The following is a 14,357-nucleotide window of genomic DNA, read 5'->3' on the forward strand; positions in this document are numbered from 1 at the left end:
ATCAAAAAAGGAGGTAGAGGTGGCAGGCTCATCAGTTAAGAGCATATGCTGCTCTGGCAGAGGATCCAAGTTTAGTTCCCAGCACCCCTATGAGATAGCTCAGTCACCTGTAACTCCAGCTCCCGAGGATCTGATGCCCTCTTCTGAGCTCCACAGACATCTGCACTCATACATGTGCAAACCCACACACAAGCACACAGACACATATGTAAGGAAAAAATGTTTAACACATTAAAAAATAAATAAAAGCAAGTTTTAGGGGCTAGAGAGATGCATCCTTGGTTAAGAGCGCTTGTTGCTTTTGCAAAGGGATCTGGGTTTGGTTGTCAGCACCGACCTGCATAGGGTTTTACAGCCAGGGGATCCAGCACCCTCTTCTGACCTTTGAAGGCACCGAACATACACGGTGCCCACATATACATACAGGCAAAACACTCATACTCATAAAATAAAAATAAATCTTAAAAAATCCTTTTAAAAAGTTTTTCGGGGGCTGGAGAGATGGCTCAGTGGTTAAGAGCACTGACTGCTCTTCTGAAGGTTCTGAGTTCAAATCCCAGCAACCACACGGTGGCTCGCAACCATCTGTAATAAGATCTGACACCGTCTTCTGGTGTGTCTGAAGACACCTACCATGTCATGTTATTTATAATAGTAAATAAATCTTTAAAAAAAAAAGAATTAAAAAAAAAGTTTTTCAAATTAGTTCCCTTTACCTCATTCCACACTGTCTGCTGTCTTCAACACTGTCCCCAGGGGAGCCCTAGGATGGGAGCTGAGCCAGAATTATCACCTTTGTGTTGTATATGGGTAAACCGAGACCCAGTTGGGCAGGCCTGGTTGTGCCCCCTTGGAAGCATGAGGCAGAAAAGTCAAGTTCAAGGATTGCCTGGGCTACAGAGTAAGTTCCAGGCCAGAGTACACAACTAAGTGGGCTCCTGTCTCAATACATTGAACGGGAACTGGGGTTGATCAGCAGAAAAGCATTTGCCCAGGACTGCCGAGACACAAACTCAGTCCTCAGCAGGAGAACCAAACACTTATGTAAGGTCCAAACTGGCAGAGGCATTCATGACTCTCTTCCCCTCTCCCTGTCTCCTGCTGTGCCCCTCTACTTTCATCCCCTGCTGTCATCTGTTTGTCTTGTGTTTCTCTCTGCTTCCTCTCCCTCCCACTTCTTGCTTTAATAGACACATGCCGGCAGCTTTGCAACCTGTCCAAACCCTTTTTGCTCGCTCTGGACACCTGCCAGCCCCAGCTCTGTCCTCGGGCCCCAGGGCCCAACGTTATAGCACCACAAAGTCAGCTTTGAGCCTTGAGCAGGCCCTTCCCAGGTGTCAGGATGAAGAGATTAACTCGGGCTGCCAACTGGTCACAGATAAGATAAGAGTGGAGATCAGCACAATAAATAGGTCCCAACCTCACTGTCAGTCTGGCGCACACTTGACTTCGGTCACATAGCTCACAAACAGCATGGCTATGCATCTGTGGTTGGTCACCCTGACCTTGGTTCCCCTCCTTGGCACGGACAGGGGTGAGTGGGCAGAACTTGGTCTCTCTGAAGCTTGATCTTAGGAGGTGAGCTTGGGTGTGGGGGCAGAGGCAAGGCCCGGGAGCTTCCTGTGAGGCCTGGGCTTTCTGCATAGCTCTTCTGTCTGTATTCATCCTACCATAGTAGGCAAAACACTAGGAGAAAAGGGATGGGTTCAATCCTGACTCTGGACCAGAACCAGCCAAGTTCTCATCCCTTGGGTCTGTGAAGCAGGATGCCATTTCAGTTTGAAGATGTCTTGAGCAATTATGGACTGGAGGCTGAAGAGACAGAAGGAACAGTCAGGCCCCAGGTTGACTATGGGGTGGTGAGTGCTAAGAGAGACTTGTCCCAGGCCCTCAGGGCCCTGTTCTGTTTTGACAAGGTGTAGTAGGGGACCCAAGACAACCACTTAAGCATATAGTGGGGGCCTTGGGTGGTTAGACATATACCAGAGGTGGACTTCCTCAAGGCCAGGAGCCTCAGCAGTCTCTCAACTGCTGTCAGATACTTTTCTTATCCTTTAACATAGAAAGGAGCAAAACAAGAAAAGCACTGTCCCGTCCCTACAGATCTTTAACTTGGTGTGTGTGTGGGTGATAGACAATGAATAGTGTACAAGAATATGGCAAAGGCTAAGAAAAGCATGGAGCTGTGTGATGGGGGTTGGGAGGGAACTGCAGTGTTAAATCGGGGAGGGGGTGTCTCTTAGATGCAGGTTTGAGGAGAGCTTGAAGAAGGTGACGGGGGTGAAGGTATTTTGGACAAGAATGTTCTGGTGGAGGAACCAGCCAATACAAGGGCCCTGTGGTAGAAGCATGTTAGAGTGTTTGAGGTGCTGTGTGGCTGGAGGGGGGTGAAGGGCATGGTACAGAGCAAGAAGACAGGAGAGGAGGGGAGGGGGATGGAAGGAATGGAGAGGTGAGGTGGGGAGAGGCAGCTGAGAGCTATGTTAGCCAAAGTCTTGGGAGCCAATGTGAGAACCTTTTCCTTGGAGTGAAGTGGGAGCCAGTGTCAGGCTTGAGGTGGAGTTAAACCTTTAAAGAATGTTCTAGCTTGTATGTTGAGAACAAACAGAACAGGGAAGCAGAGAGGCCCATTGGGATGAACTAGGTAAGAGTCACATTATAATGCAGTGTGCAGCAGGACCGTAGGGCCATTGACTCCGTGTCCTGCACTGCACCGCACCTCATGCTGGTTACATCTGGGAGCTGGGTGATTAGGAAGGAGCCTGCAGTCTCTGGTCAGACACAGGCTGCCTTCCCCCATGCCTGTTCCCCATTTCCCAAGCACCTCCTTCTCCAGTGGGAATGATAAGCAGCCTGCCTTGAAGGTCCTTGTACACATTTCAGATTCCAGCCTTGGTTGAATGATGAAGGGTGCGCCTGGGTCAAGGCAAGGGGTGCCTGGGGTTAAAGAAAATGTTTCACAACCCTAGGAAGCAATTCTGACTGTGTAAGGTTCTGGATTCTCCCGAAACACACTTCAGGGCTCAATTCCTGAATATTCACTGGGTGAGGCATTGATGGGGAGTCAACAGGGAGACCCAAGAAACACGAGTTCATAGGGAGGCAGCGGTGGCCCAGTGAGTGGGACAACATTTGGCTTTGTGACAAAGCTCAAATCCAGGTCTTCTCAAGGAACTGTGGGGGACCACTGTAGGGAAAGCTTCTGAGCCTTGGGAGGATGCATGACCTCATAGGAGGAGACTGGGGGTGGGGCCTGAGATGCTATGACCTCATAGGAGGAGACTGGGGGGTGGGGCTTGAGATGCTATGACCTCATAGGAGGAGACTGGGGGTGAGGCATCTCAGGCAGCTGGTCTGCAGGAGTCAGGGAAGCCACTGGTTCAGGACAATTAGCAGTGAGGGACCCTTGGGTCCTAGGGACATTGAGGACTATAATAGATAGCAAGGCCTAGGAACAAGGCTGGGGGGGGGGGGCGTGTCAGTTCACACAGGCCCTGAACATGTAACTGTGGAGTGCTGGTTCAGAGGGAGCTGAGGGACAGTGATAGGAGCCAGAGAAGGGGCATTCTGCCTTTTAAATGTTTGACATTTCTGTTCTGCTATATAGCTGGGTCTCACCTGGGATTTCTGATCCTTCTGCCAGCCCCCCAAGCAAGGATTATAAGGATTGTGGTTTTTCTATTCAGTACGTCTTACAGATGAGCCATGACAATGCACACACCTTTATGTTCCAAACCTCTATCAAGATACAGAACTTGGGGACTGGAGAGATGGCTCAGCGGTTAAGAGCACTGACTGCTCTTCCAGAGGTCCTGAGTTCAATTCCCAGCAACCACATGGTGGCTCATAACCATCTGTAATAGAACTATATTCCTTCTTCTGGTGTGCATGGAGACAGAACACTTATATACATAAAATACATGAATAAGATACAGAACCCAGCTGTGCAAAGTGGTACACTCCTGTGATCCCAGTACTTGAGGCAGAAGCAGCTTTTTACTGTTTATTTCTGTGTTGTTTTGAGACAGGGTCCTACCCTGGCTGATCTGGAACTCACTCTGTGCATGGTCCAGGCTGGCCTCGAACTTGTAGTAATCCCCCTGATCCACCTCTTGAGTGTGTTGTTTCTCTTGCTGTGCAGTACTCTACTGTATGTATATAAGTTTCACACTTTAGCCATTCTCCTGTGGGAGGACTTTCAGGTCACTTTTAGTTATGACCAAAAAGCTTGAGCAATTTTGAGACAAGGTTAGATTTACATTTTGATCTCCCATTGCCAAGATGACAGAGCATACCAGGGCGATAGTTTTAGTCCCCTTTTTCTCTCTGACTGGGAAATCTCCAAGAAAAGGTCAAATCAGCCAAGCTTGCAGTAGATGTGGGGCTCTGATGCTGGGGGCAGCTTCCTTTACAACCACAGTTTTCTGCCCCATACAGAAACATAGTCCACCTCCCCGCAGCCTCGTGCACTGCCAGGCTCCTCTACATGAGGTGGAAAGAGCTCATCTCTCCACCAGGCTCTGGATAGCTCTGCAGAGGCATCCGGAAGCAGCCATTCTTCCTCCCACCTGGGCCTTAGACACAGCTCAAGGTCTCTCATCTATTCGCCATGCCCAAGGTCACACAGCTTTGTTCACATCCTGTAAGAGGCTCGGCCAAGCCTTCTGGGCAATAACTGTGCTTGGGGAGTCGGACTTGGGATGGCGGATCTGTGTGTAAGTCCAAGCTCTGCCTTATCGGATCATGTCATTCGAGCTCTCTGAGCCCTTCCCAGGTCAGTCAAGCGCTCCAGCAGGCAGACCTGAGCCTGCATACATTACGGAGAAGTGTGGGAGTACTACCTACCCAGAGTGAGGGATTTGGCTGAGTGTAACCATGTGACTGGTGGCCCTGCAGGGAGCTTTGGAGCTGTGTGGCACCTCAGCATGTACCAGAGACATGAGGACTGGGTTTTGCAGCCACCCCATTGTCAGGGGATATCTATGATATGGAGGCAAGATTGGATAAGGCAGCTCTGATCCCCAAGGTTAATTCCTAGGAAGGGACTGATTGCGAACAGCTAGTACTCCCAGCAGCTCGGATTGGTACCTTAGGCCTGTGCTGGACTCTGGCTCTTCCTTCTCCTCCATTCTTCCTTCTGCTTGGGTGGCGAGAGGTGGAGGGAATAACAGAGACATGCATTTGCAGTGTCCAGCATCCAGCTAACTGCTGATTTTTTGTATTATTATTATTATTATTTGCCAGGACACAAAATACCAGTCTTTCTGTCTTTACTCATGTAACCTAACAGGATGTCAGCTTTCTGGTAGTCCCGCCATCTGAGTCTGTCTACCTTTCCTGGAGAAGTCCAGAAGGCCCAGGTTTCGGGGCCTGTTGACAGACAGTGCTGCAGACCCTCTTGGTCCCTTGTCTGCGTGGAATGGGTCTCTAGTGCAGGTGGGCAAGGAGTCAGTGGGAATTGACAGACAGACTCGACACAAGGGAATGTGGATCTGAATGTAATCTGTCAAATCGAGCATCAATTTTTTTATACAGAAGAAAATAGGGAAGTTGGGTGACACACTGGCAAGGTACAAAGAGGTTACTGGATTCTTACACAAAACAGAGAAATGCAAACGTGGAAGAACTGGCAGGAACCAACTGGGATAAAAGTCAATGTTAACAACTGGGATCAGAAACAGCTCCACCTAAGGTCCACTTAATCTTAGAAGCCAGGGGCAAGGGCTTCGTGCCCTTGCCATAGTTCCTACTCTAGTCTATTGTATAGTCCACCCCCTAGGCCATTGTAAATACTTGTGTATGGGTGTAACTCAGCAATCTATAGTTCTAAGTATCTACTCTGGTTCCTCTTTAAGTCACAAACTTCCTTCTTCCTAGATAATGGTAAATTTCTGTGTAAGGCAGTGTCTTAGCTATCTGTGCCCAAGGTGGGATCAAGGACTGCCTAGAATCTAATTTAGCTATATGTCAAAATATCAATCCTTAGGAGCACTTATAATAAAGCAATATTAAGGGAAAGCACACAGATCCGTTTACCAACTAAAGCAAGGACATTGGATAATTCATTATACAGGATGCCACGATTCCAGGAGACTAAGTTTCCACGAACTTTTCGCCTCGGGACAGCGCCCAGGTTTTCGGGGCCTGCCGCTCTTGTCACTACTGGAGTGGATGTAGCAAGACAGTGCTTGGGCCAGGTACCCTAGAGCAGGAGGGGTCCCCAGACTCTGACCTGGCAGCCAGAGCTGACAGCATCTTGCTTTGTTCTTTTTGTCCTCCAGAACTGATGGTGTCAGCTGGGAGCCTTGTTTTCCCCAGAATGGTAAGGACATCACTCTACAAGAGTCCTCTCATCCACTCTAGGACATCTGCCCTTCTGCTGACACCTACAGTGGTCCCAAGGTGGCCAAGGTGGCCCCCTGCACCTGAATTTCCCTCAAAATACCTCCTCCAGACTGAGCAGGCCCAAGCTCCAAGCCAGGCCTCAGCCCTCAGGATCTGCCTCAATCCTGTTCTCCAAGGCCCTTTTCTCCATTGGTCCCTGTCACCTAGCAGAGCAGGACACCTCATCCACTGTGCTCTGTGAAGCACAGGACAGGCCACAGGTTTCAGGCCAAAGAGGTCACATCCAGCACACGGAAGGCCCAGTGGATGTCGCCTTTAACCAAGCGCATCTCCTCATCCCTTCACTCTAAGTGGGCAAACACCAAGCTGCCCTGCCAGATTCCACCTTGGGTCTCACACCCCCAGTGACAAGGTCCAAGTACCAGCCTCAGGGTCTTCCCTGTTAGTTAGTCCCAAAGAACCAGATACTCTATATGCTGACTCAGCTGATCCTCATGAGAAGAACACTGTTATGCGCCCATTTTCACTGAGGAGGAAGCTGGAAACAGCTCACCCAAGTTTACAAAGCCTCGGTGGCTGATCCGGGCTCTCTGGAGTGCAGACTTCCTCAGGGGCTGATTTGGGCTCTCTGGAGTGCAGACTTCAGTTCTGTTGTTTTTGAAACAGGGCCTCGTGTGGCACAGGCTGATTTTCAGCTACTTGATGACAAGCTTGACCTTGTGACCCTCCTTCTTCCACGTTCCAACTGCTGGGCTCACAGCTGTGCACCACCATGCGGAACACTAGAGAATGGGTTTCCACCACTCCCCTACACTGCCCCCACCCCTTCTTTGATCCAGGCTCCAACCCCAGTCTTTAGTCAGTTCAGCCTGAGAACCTTTCAGTTGGAAACTGATTAAGCTGTAAGTCACACTTTCTTCAGCCTTCCCACAAAAACCTGAAAGACTGGGCTGGGGGCTGGGAGAGCTCAGTCAGTAACTGCTTGCCTTGCAAATGTGAAGACATGAGCTTGACCTCTTGCATCCATCTAACCCTGGTGCTTGTGAAGAAGAGGTAGTGTGGTGGTTTGTGTATGCCCAGGGAGTGGCACTATTTGGAAGTGTAGCCTTGTTGGAGTAGGTATGCTGCTTTGAGTTTGGGCTTTAAGACCCTCATCCCAGCTGCCTAGAAATCAGTGTCCTACTAGCAGCCTTCAGATGAAGATGTAGAACTTTCAGCTCCTCTTGTACCATGCCTGTCTGGATGCTGCCATGTTTCTGCCTTTATGACAATAGATTGAACCTCTGAACCTGTAAGCCAGCCCCAATTAAATGTTGTCATTCATGAGACTTGACTAGTTCACGGTGTCTGTTCACAGCAGTAAAACCATAACTAAGACAGAAATTAGTACCAGGAGTGGGATATTGCTGTGATTGGCCTGACCATGCTTTTGTTTGGAAGAATGTGGATTTTGGGACTTTGGATTTGGAACACAGTGGAATGCTTTAAATGGGGCTTAATGGGCTACCCTAGTAGGAACATGGAAGACTTTGTTGTTGAGAGTGATTTGATCTGTGCAGAACTGGCCCAAGAAGTTTCAGTGGAGAAGAATTTCAGTATGTGGTCTAGAGACTGTTTTTGTGGTATTTTGGTGATGTGTCTGCTTTTGCCCTTGTCTGAAAAGTCTACCTGAGGCTAAGGTAAAGAGATTTATCTTAATTGCATTGACAAAGGAAGTCTCAAAAAAAAAAAAAAAAAGTCTAGCAGATATTTTGCTCTCTGGTTAAGTCTCATGAAGAGCATTTTAAACAAGCATAGCAAGCTTAGAAAAGGAAAAATATATAAAATATATGGCTCGAGTATTAAAGGGGCATCAGGAAGTGAAATGGAGCTGAATCCTGTGTTCAATATTAAACTGAATTAAGGGAGTGGTGACCTTGGGGCAAGATCCCACCCAGCTAAGTTTCCAGGCTTGGTGGCACATGCCTTTAATCCCAGAAGACAGACACAAGCCTGATACAGAGCAAGTTTCAAGTAGAGAAAAGCTTAAATCTAGATGTGGTGTTACATGCATTCAGGAGACACAGACATCCAGATCTCTGAGTTCAAGGTCAATCTGTGAGCAAGTTTCAGGACAGCAAAACTAGGCAATGTGAAGGAGTTGGAAAACAGAAAGCTGGTGATGATATAAAAGAACAAGGAGGCATGTTCCAGCTCCTACAAGCAGCAGAAGTCGGCAGCTTCAGCCATGTGGCTCTGGCTTTATAATCAAGAGGAGGAGACTCCTGGGACAATTGATGCTGGTTAGCTGGAGCTAAGAAATTAATGGTGATTAAGAAGAGATCAGCGGGGGCTGGTGAGATGGCTCAGTAGGTAAGAGCACCCGACTGCTCTTCCGAAGGTCCGAAGTTCAAATCCCAGCAACCGCATGGTGGCTCATAACCACCCGTAATGAGATCTGATGCCCTCTTCTGGAGTGTCTGAAGACAGCTACAGTGTACTTATAAATAATAAAGAATAAATAAATAAATCTTAAAAAAAAAAAAGAAGAAGAAGAGATCAGCATCACTGAAGCAAAATCTTCTGGGAAGTGTTTTTTGAGAACACAAGCTGTGCTCCAGAGATAGCTCAGGTTGTACCTTGTGCTGCAGCTGTACTTGGTAATGTGTAAGAGTCACGCAGGGGTTGCTGGTTTTGAAGGTATGAAGGGGTCATGTAGAACAGCTGAAGCTTGGCACTGTGAGAGGCCATGGAAGGCCATTGGTGAAGGTGCAGCCTCACTTGCAGTTGACGTCCCAGGACTGACCAGGTTGAGGCTTGGCACCATGAAGAGAGCCTATGAGAGGCTATCAGCGAAGCCTAGTTGAAGTTGAAGATCCTAGTGTATTGGAGATGCCAGCACCATGGGATGATCACCAAGAACAATGCAGCAGTGGAGTGGAGTCAACCAGAGCCTAGAGTGCTACAGAGGGCAGAGATGGAGAAGTGACCCAAGTCTTTTGGAGGAGTCCAGAAGATCATGTGTGGATCCCAGACATTGGAACAAGAAGCTGTAACTATTGAAGTTGCCTTGGACACCCTAAGATGTTAGAAATGCCAGAGCCATGGAATATCTGCTGAGGAGAGCTCCTAGCAGGGAGTGGAACCAGCCCAGGAGAAAGAAGTTTGTTGCAGTCAACAAAAATGAAAAGAAGTGGAGATCTGAAGACCTCTTTGACATCAGCCATGGAGATGCAGAGTTTGGAGTTTGCCCAGCTGGTTTCCTGACTTGCTTTGGGGATTACAGTTAAGTGATTGGATAAATCTCAGAAGAGACCTTGAACTTTGGACTTTTAACATTGTTGAGACTGCTATAGACTATGGGAGCTTTGGAAGTGGACTAAATGTATTTTGTATTATGCTATATTTAGGTATGACACCCCCCCCCCAGACTCATATGTTTGAACAAGCCTATGGGGACCAGGGAGTAGAATATAGTGGCTTGAGTATGCCTATCCCAGGGAGTGGCACTATTTGGAAGTGTGACCCTGTGGGAGTAGGTGTGTCATTGTAGGTGAGGGCTTTAAAACCCTCATCCTACCTGCCTAGAAGTCAGTGTTCTCTTAGAAGCTTTCAGATGAAGATGTAGAACTCTCTGCTCCTCCTGCACCATGCCTGCCTGGATGCTGCCATGCTGCCTCCCTTAATGATGCTGGACTGACCCTCTGAACCTGTGACCCAGCCCTAATTAAATGATGTCCTTGGTCATGGTGTCTGTTCACACCAGTAAAACCCTAACTAAGACAGATAGGGGCTTGCTGGACAACTGGCCTAGCCTCCTCGGTAAGTTCCTGACTATAAGAACCTGTCTGGAAAAAACGAGGTGAGTGGCTCCCAAGGAAGCACTTCCAGGGTTCAGTGGCCTCTGCATACATGCACACACATATGCACACATGTACGCATTCCCTCCCCAACCCCCCACGGACATAATAAAGACCATATTGGCCTTGGTCATTTCAGGAGCCCCTAGGGAGCAAGACACTTCCTAGGAATGATGGATGGCTATTTACTAGGATCATAGTTGGACCAAGAGCAGAGTTTCTAGTTACATCCACTGAGAAGTATGTGAACCAGGGAGCTCTGGGGCACAAACTTCTTATACACACACACACACACACACACACACACACACAAACACACACTCCATGGCTCAACAGACATAGGCTCTAACTTATGTATATACATCCCACCATGTGCACACAGACAAGCAAACATACCATGGAGTCCTGAGTCCCGAGTAGCTGGTTTCCTGTTCCAAGCAGAGTCCCGGGGCCTATGACCACTACCTCTGATTCCCCCCACTTTCTCTGTTTTCCACAGCCCTTCTGTGAGCACATGGCCGAGCTTCCAAACTGTCCCCAGACACCCAACCTTATCTGTGGCACGGATGGGCTCACATATGAAAATGAATGCCACCTCTGCCTGACCCGGATGTAAGTTCTTTCCCATCCGACATGCTTGGATGGCCCTCTCTCTGGTGCATGCTTGTCTGAAAAGGAGCAGGGTTTGACCTCATCTTCCTTCCCACACTGACACGGCCAGGAAAGAGTCCTTAGATATCTGTCTACCAGAAGGAGCTAAGTGTATCTCAAAGCAAGCACAGGTCCCAGGTCAAAAGCCTGAAACTGATAGGAGCAAGCTCATCCTGCAGCAGAAGTAGAAGCTGCTAGAAACAAAACAAAACAAAAACAAAAACCAGGAAATACAATTGCAAGCAGGGGAAAGGGAATTTGGAAAGGTCTATAAAAGAAAGTTAGTTGTTTTTGTTTGTTTGTTTGTTTGTGGGTTTTTGTTCGGTTTTTCGAGACAGGGTTTCTCTGTGTAGCCCTGGCTGTCCTGGAACTCACTCTGTAGACCAGGTTGTCCTCGAACTCAGAAATCCGCCTGTCTCTGCCTCCCAAGTGTTGGGATTAAAGGCATGAGTCACCATTGCCTGACTTTAAAAAAAAATATTTTTTTTTTGAAAGTTAGGTTTTGCTTAGGGAAATCATGAAACTGGATATAGTAGAATGTTAAGTGGGTGAGAGGTCATGAGATGAATAGAAGCTAGACTGAGACCTTGGTACATTAATTAGATCATCTACTTGGTCTCGGTTTCCTCACCGGTAAAATTATCAATGAGACTGAGAGCCTGGTAGGATCAGGGAGAAATCCATGGCATTTGGAAGAAAGATAAGTTGATAGGGTCCTGGCTCTGAAAAAGGCCATACCAAACTTCATGCGTAGGAGATATTTGGGGGAAGAACTGACAGGCTCAGACTACGACTGGATGTGAAGGGTGTGAGGAATGAGAATGAGAGCATCTGCCCTCCCTCCCTCCCTTCCCTTCCCTTCCTCTTTCTGAAACAGGGTCTTGCTATTGTCTGTATACCACCGCTGCCCTGGTGCAGCTGCTCTGGCAGCTGCTGTTGCGCTGGCTGGGCTAAGCTGAGCCAAGATGGCGGAGGGCTGGCTAGTGAGCAGAGTGCAGAGGACCTTCTGGAGACCATTTTCTTCCCAGGCAGTGATACAGCTCTTGTGTGACAGATGCTCTCAGACAATGAGTAATTCGCATACACCTTTATTCCTCTGAATTGGATCTTATATAGAATCCTAGTTTTGGAGTGGATTGGGGTTTGACAGCAGGTGCTTCCTATTGGCTTGGTCTGAGATATTAGGGATGCCTCATCTACATATGGAACGGCTTGGGGGCTCTGTCCCTGCATGACTGACGGTCACACTTCTGGGGGGGGGGGCTGTTTGTCAGGGATCTGGTGCCAGGGAGCAGGTGAAGCTCCTACTGTCCCTTCAGGGTCCCCGGCACTTCAAGCCCTAGTTTGACATTCCTAAGATTCCTCTCGAGGTCCACCGCCCCACGTTCCGTGACCCAGATTGACCTTGAGCTCATGATTTGGTTTGGTTTGAGTACTAGGGATTGAACACAGGACCACAGATGTAGCAAGGTTAGCTACATCTGCATCCGTTATTTTTTTTTGTTTTTGTTTTTGGATACAGGGTTTCTCTGTATAGCTCTGGCTGTCCTGGAACTCACTTTGTAGACCAGGCTGGCCTCGAACTCAGAAATCCGCCTGCCTCTGCCTCCCGAGTGCTGGGATTAAAGGCGTGCGCCACCACGCCCGGCTTGCATCCGTTATTTTTAAACAGGGCCTGGTTAAGTTGCCTAAGTCTTGAACTCATTTTATAAAGTTCAGGAAGGCATTGAACTTATAATCCTTTGCCCAGCCTCCTGAGTAGGAGATCCCCTGCGGTTCCAGGCCTAGTACATGTCACTTATGGCTTTGGGTGGCTAGTGGTATCGCTTGCTCAGATGGGGGGCTATAAGGGCAGCCTTGGGAGTCAGTGATGTTTGTGGACAGTTGGCTTCTGGCATATCTTGGTGGGGCCATGCTATAGGTGCAAGAACAGACAGGACAGAGGTTTGGGCAGCCATCAGCAAGCAGTGGTAGCTGAAACCCCAGAAACCTGGAAGTTCTCAGAGCGTATGTAAGAGGCTCAGTGTACAGGGTGTGCTATCAGATCCCTGAATCTGCTTCACATCTGCCCATTTCGAGGAGGGGCTCAGCAGCAAGTCTAGATGAACTGGACACAGTTTTTTTTTTTTTTTAAACAATCTTTTGCAGTTCCTACAGTCAATGGCCTCATTCTTATTTTCTTTGATTCTAGGAAAACCATGAAGGACATTCAAATCATAAAGAATGGCCAATGCTGAGCTCAGAGGTGCACTCAAGCCATGAAACTTCATGCTGGAGAACAGTGATGCCCCAGAGGCTATGGCATGAAATAAAAGATGCAGCCCAAGCTAGTGAAGTGGCCCAGTCTTTGGGACCTCTGGGGAGGTGGCAGCAAGGGATGGGGTTGGCCTTGACAGCCCTCCTAGGTGAATCTGTTATCCAGCTGCCCTGATGGTCCTCAATCTTGTTAAATGTTCCAGTCAGAGGTCTCAGTTACCCTCCAACTGCTTGAGGTCAGACTCTGAGCCCAGGGCACCACCCAGTGTTCTACCTGCCTCGGGCCATGAACCCAGGGAAGATGAATATCCCAATGTCATGTGCTCCAGTGGCACCTATTGCTCGGAGGCTGACAAATGCACGCAAACCTAACAGGGCACTCAGGCATTCAGGCAGTATGCACTGTACAGCTGAGCTGCTGCTTATGCTATCCAATTATTTTGCTTTTTGGACTGAGACACAATCGAGTGCGCATCCAAAATTGGGCAATGTTCTATGCCCTGTGGGTGCTTTCCTGTACAGATCACCTGGAGAGCCCTGGATCTCAGGTCCAGCCTCGGGTCAGCTCCGAGCACAGCAGGATGACCTGCAAACCTGCCCTGCTCAAATTAATATCCACTGACTGGCTGACACCAGCGGGGCCCCAACAGACTCAGAGGTGGGATTTCCCATGGAAGGGACATTCGATCATGTCCTCAAAGATGAACAGGAGTCACCTACTAAATGAGCAGAAGTAGAGATCAGAGTGGCTGACACATGAGGGGCCAGGATGAGTTGAGAGAAGGGACAGAGAAAGGGACTCTTGTCCTTTCTTCTGAAAGGTGTGCTGGGTGTTAAGACAGGGTCTCATGGTATGGTACAGGCTGGTCTTGAACTTAAGGCAATCCTCCTGCACCAGCCTCTCTGGTGTTAGGATTGTAAGTGTAAGTTACCATGCCCAGCAGGGATGGTAGGGTCTTCATCCTAAGAGGCACTGGAGCCACTGGAGGCTTCTAAATAGAATTCTCACATATTCCAGCACCTCGTAGGCTGCTCCAAGGAGAATGAACTGGAGAGGGTCAGAGACCAACTGTCTTAGTTTTGAATTCTGTTGCTATGATAAATACCTCCAAAAAGCAACAGGCTAATCCACGATGGCAGGAAGTCACTGAAGCTTGAGGGGGTTAGCCACACTGCATCAACAGCAAGGAAGCGAAAGCAAGGATAAATGCATGCATGCTGGCGCTCAGCTTACTCTCTACTCCTACGGTTCAGAGTCCTCTGCCT

The 14,357-nt window shown here is 48.5% G+C and overlaps 1 protein-coding gene across 1 annotated transcript; it reads left to right on the forward strand.

Annotated features, from left to right (window-relative positions):
- Window positions 1-1,434: 1,434 nt before the first annotated feature.
- Window positions 1,435-13,165, forward strand: Spink4 (serine peptidase inhibitor, Kazal type 4). Its single transcript, XM_021161542.1, has 4 exons — window positions 1,435-1,534; window positions 6,282-6,322; window positions 10,684-10,796; window positions 13,027-13,165. Exons 1-4 carry the CDS (start codon window positions 1,474-1,476, stop codon window positions 13,070-13,072), a joined length of 261 nt encoding a protein of 86 aa, XP_021017201.1. The 5' UTR covers window positions 1,435-1,473; the 3' UTR covers window positions 13,073-13,165.
- The last annotated feature ends 1,192 nt before the right edge of the window (window positions 13,166-14,357 follow it).

The sequence above is a fragment of the Mus caroli genome, chromosome 4 (assembly GCF_900094665.2).
Source record: "Mus caroli chromosome 4, CAROLI_EIJ_v1.1, whole genome shotgun sequence".
Lineage (NCBI taxonomy): Eukaryota > Metazoa > Chordata > Mammalia > Rodentia > Muridae > Mus > Mus caroli.

Excerpts from the sequence above, each read along its gene's own strand:
- Spink4 (XM_021161542.1), top strand. The coding sequence starts at position 1,474 with ATGGCTATGCATCTGTGGTTGGTCACCCTGACCTTGGTTCCCCTCCTT. Across the intron at positions 1,535-6,281 it reads CCTCCTTGGCACGGACAGGG|AACTGATGGTGTCAGCTGGG; the intron begins GTGAGTGGGCAG and ends TTTGTCCTCCAG. Across the intron at positions 10,797-13,026 it reads CACCTCTGCCTGACCCGGAT|GAAAACCATGAAGGACATTC; the intron begins GTAAGTTCTTTC and ends CTTTGATTCTAG.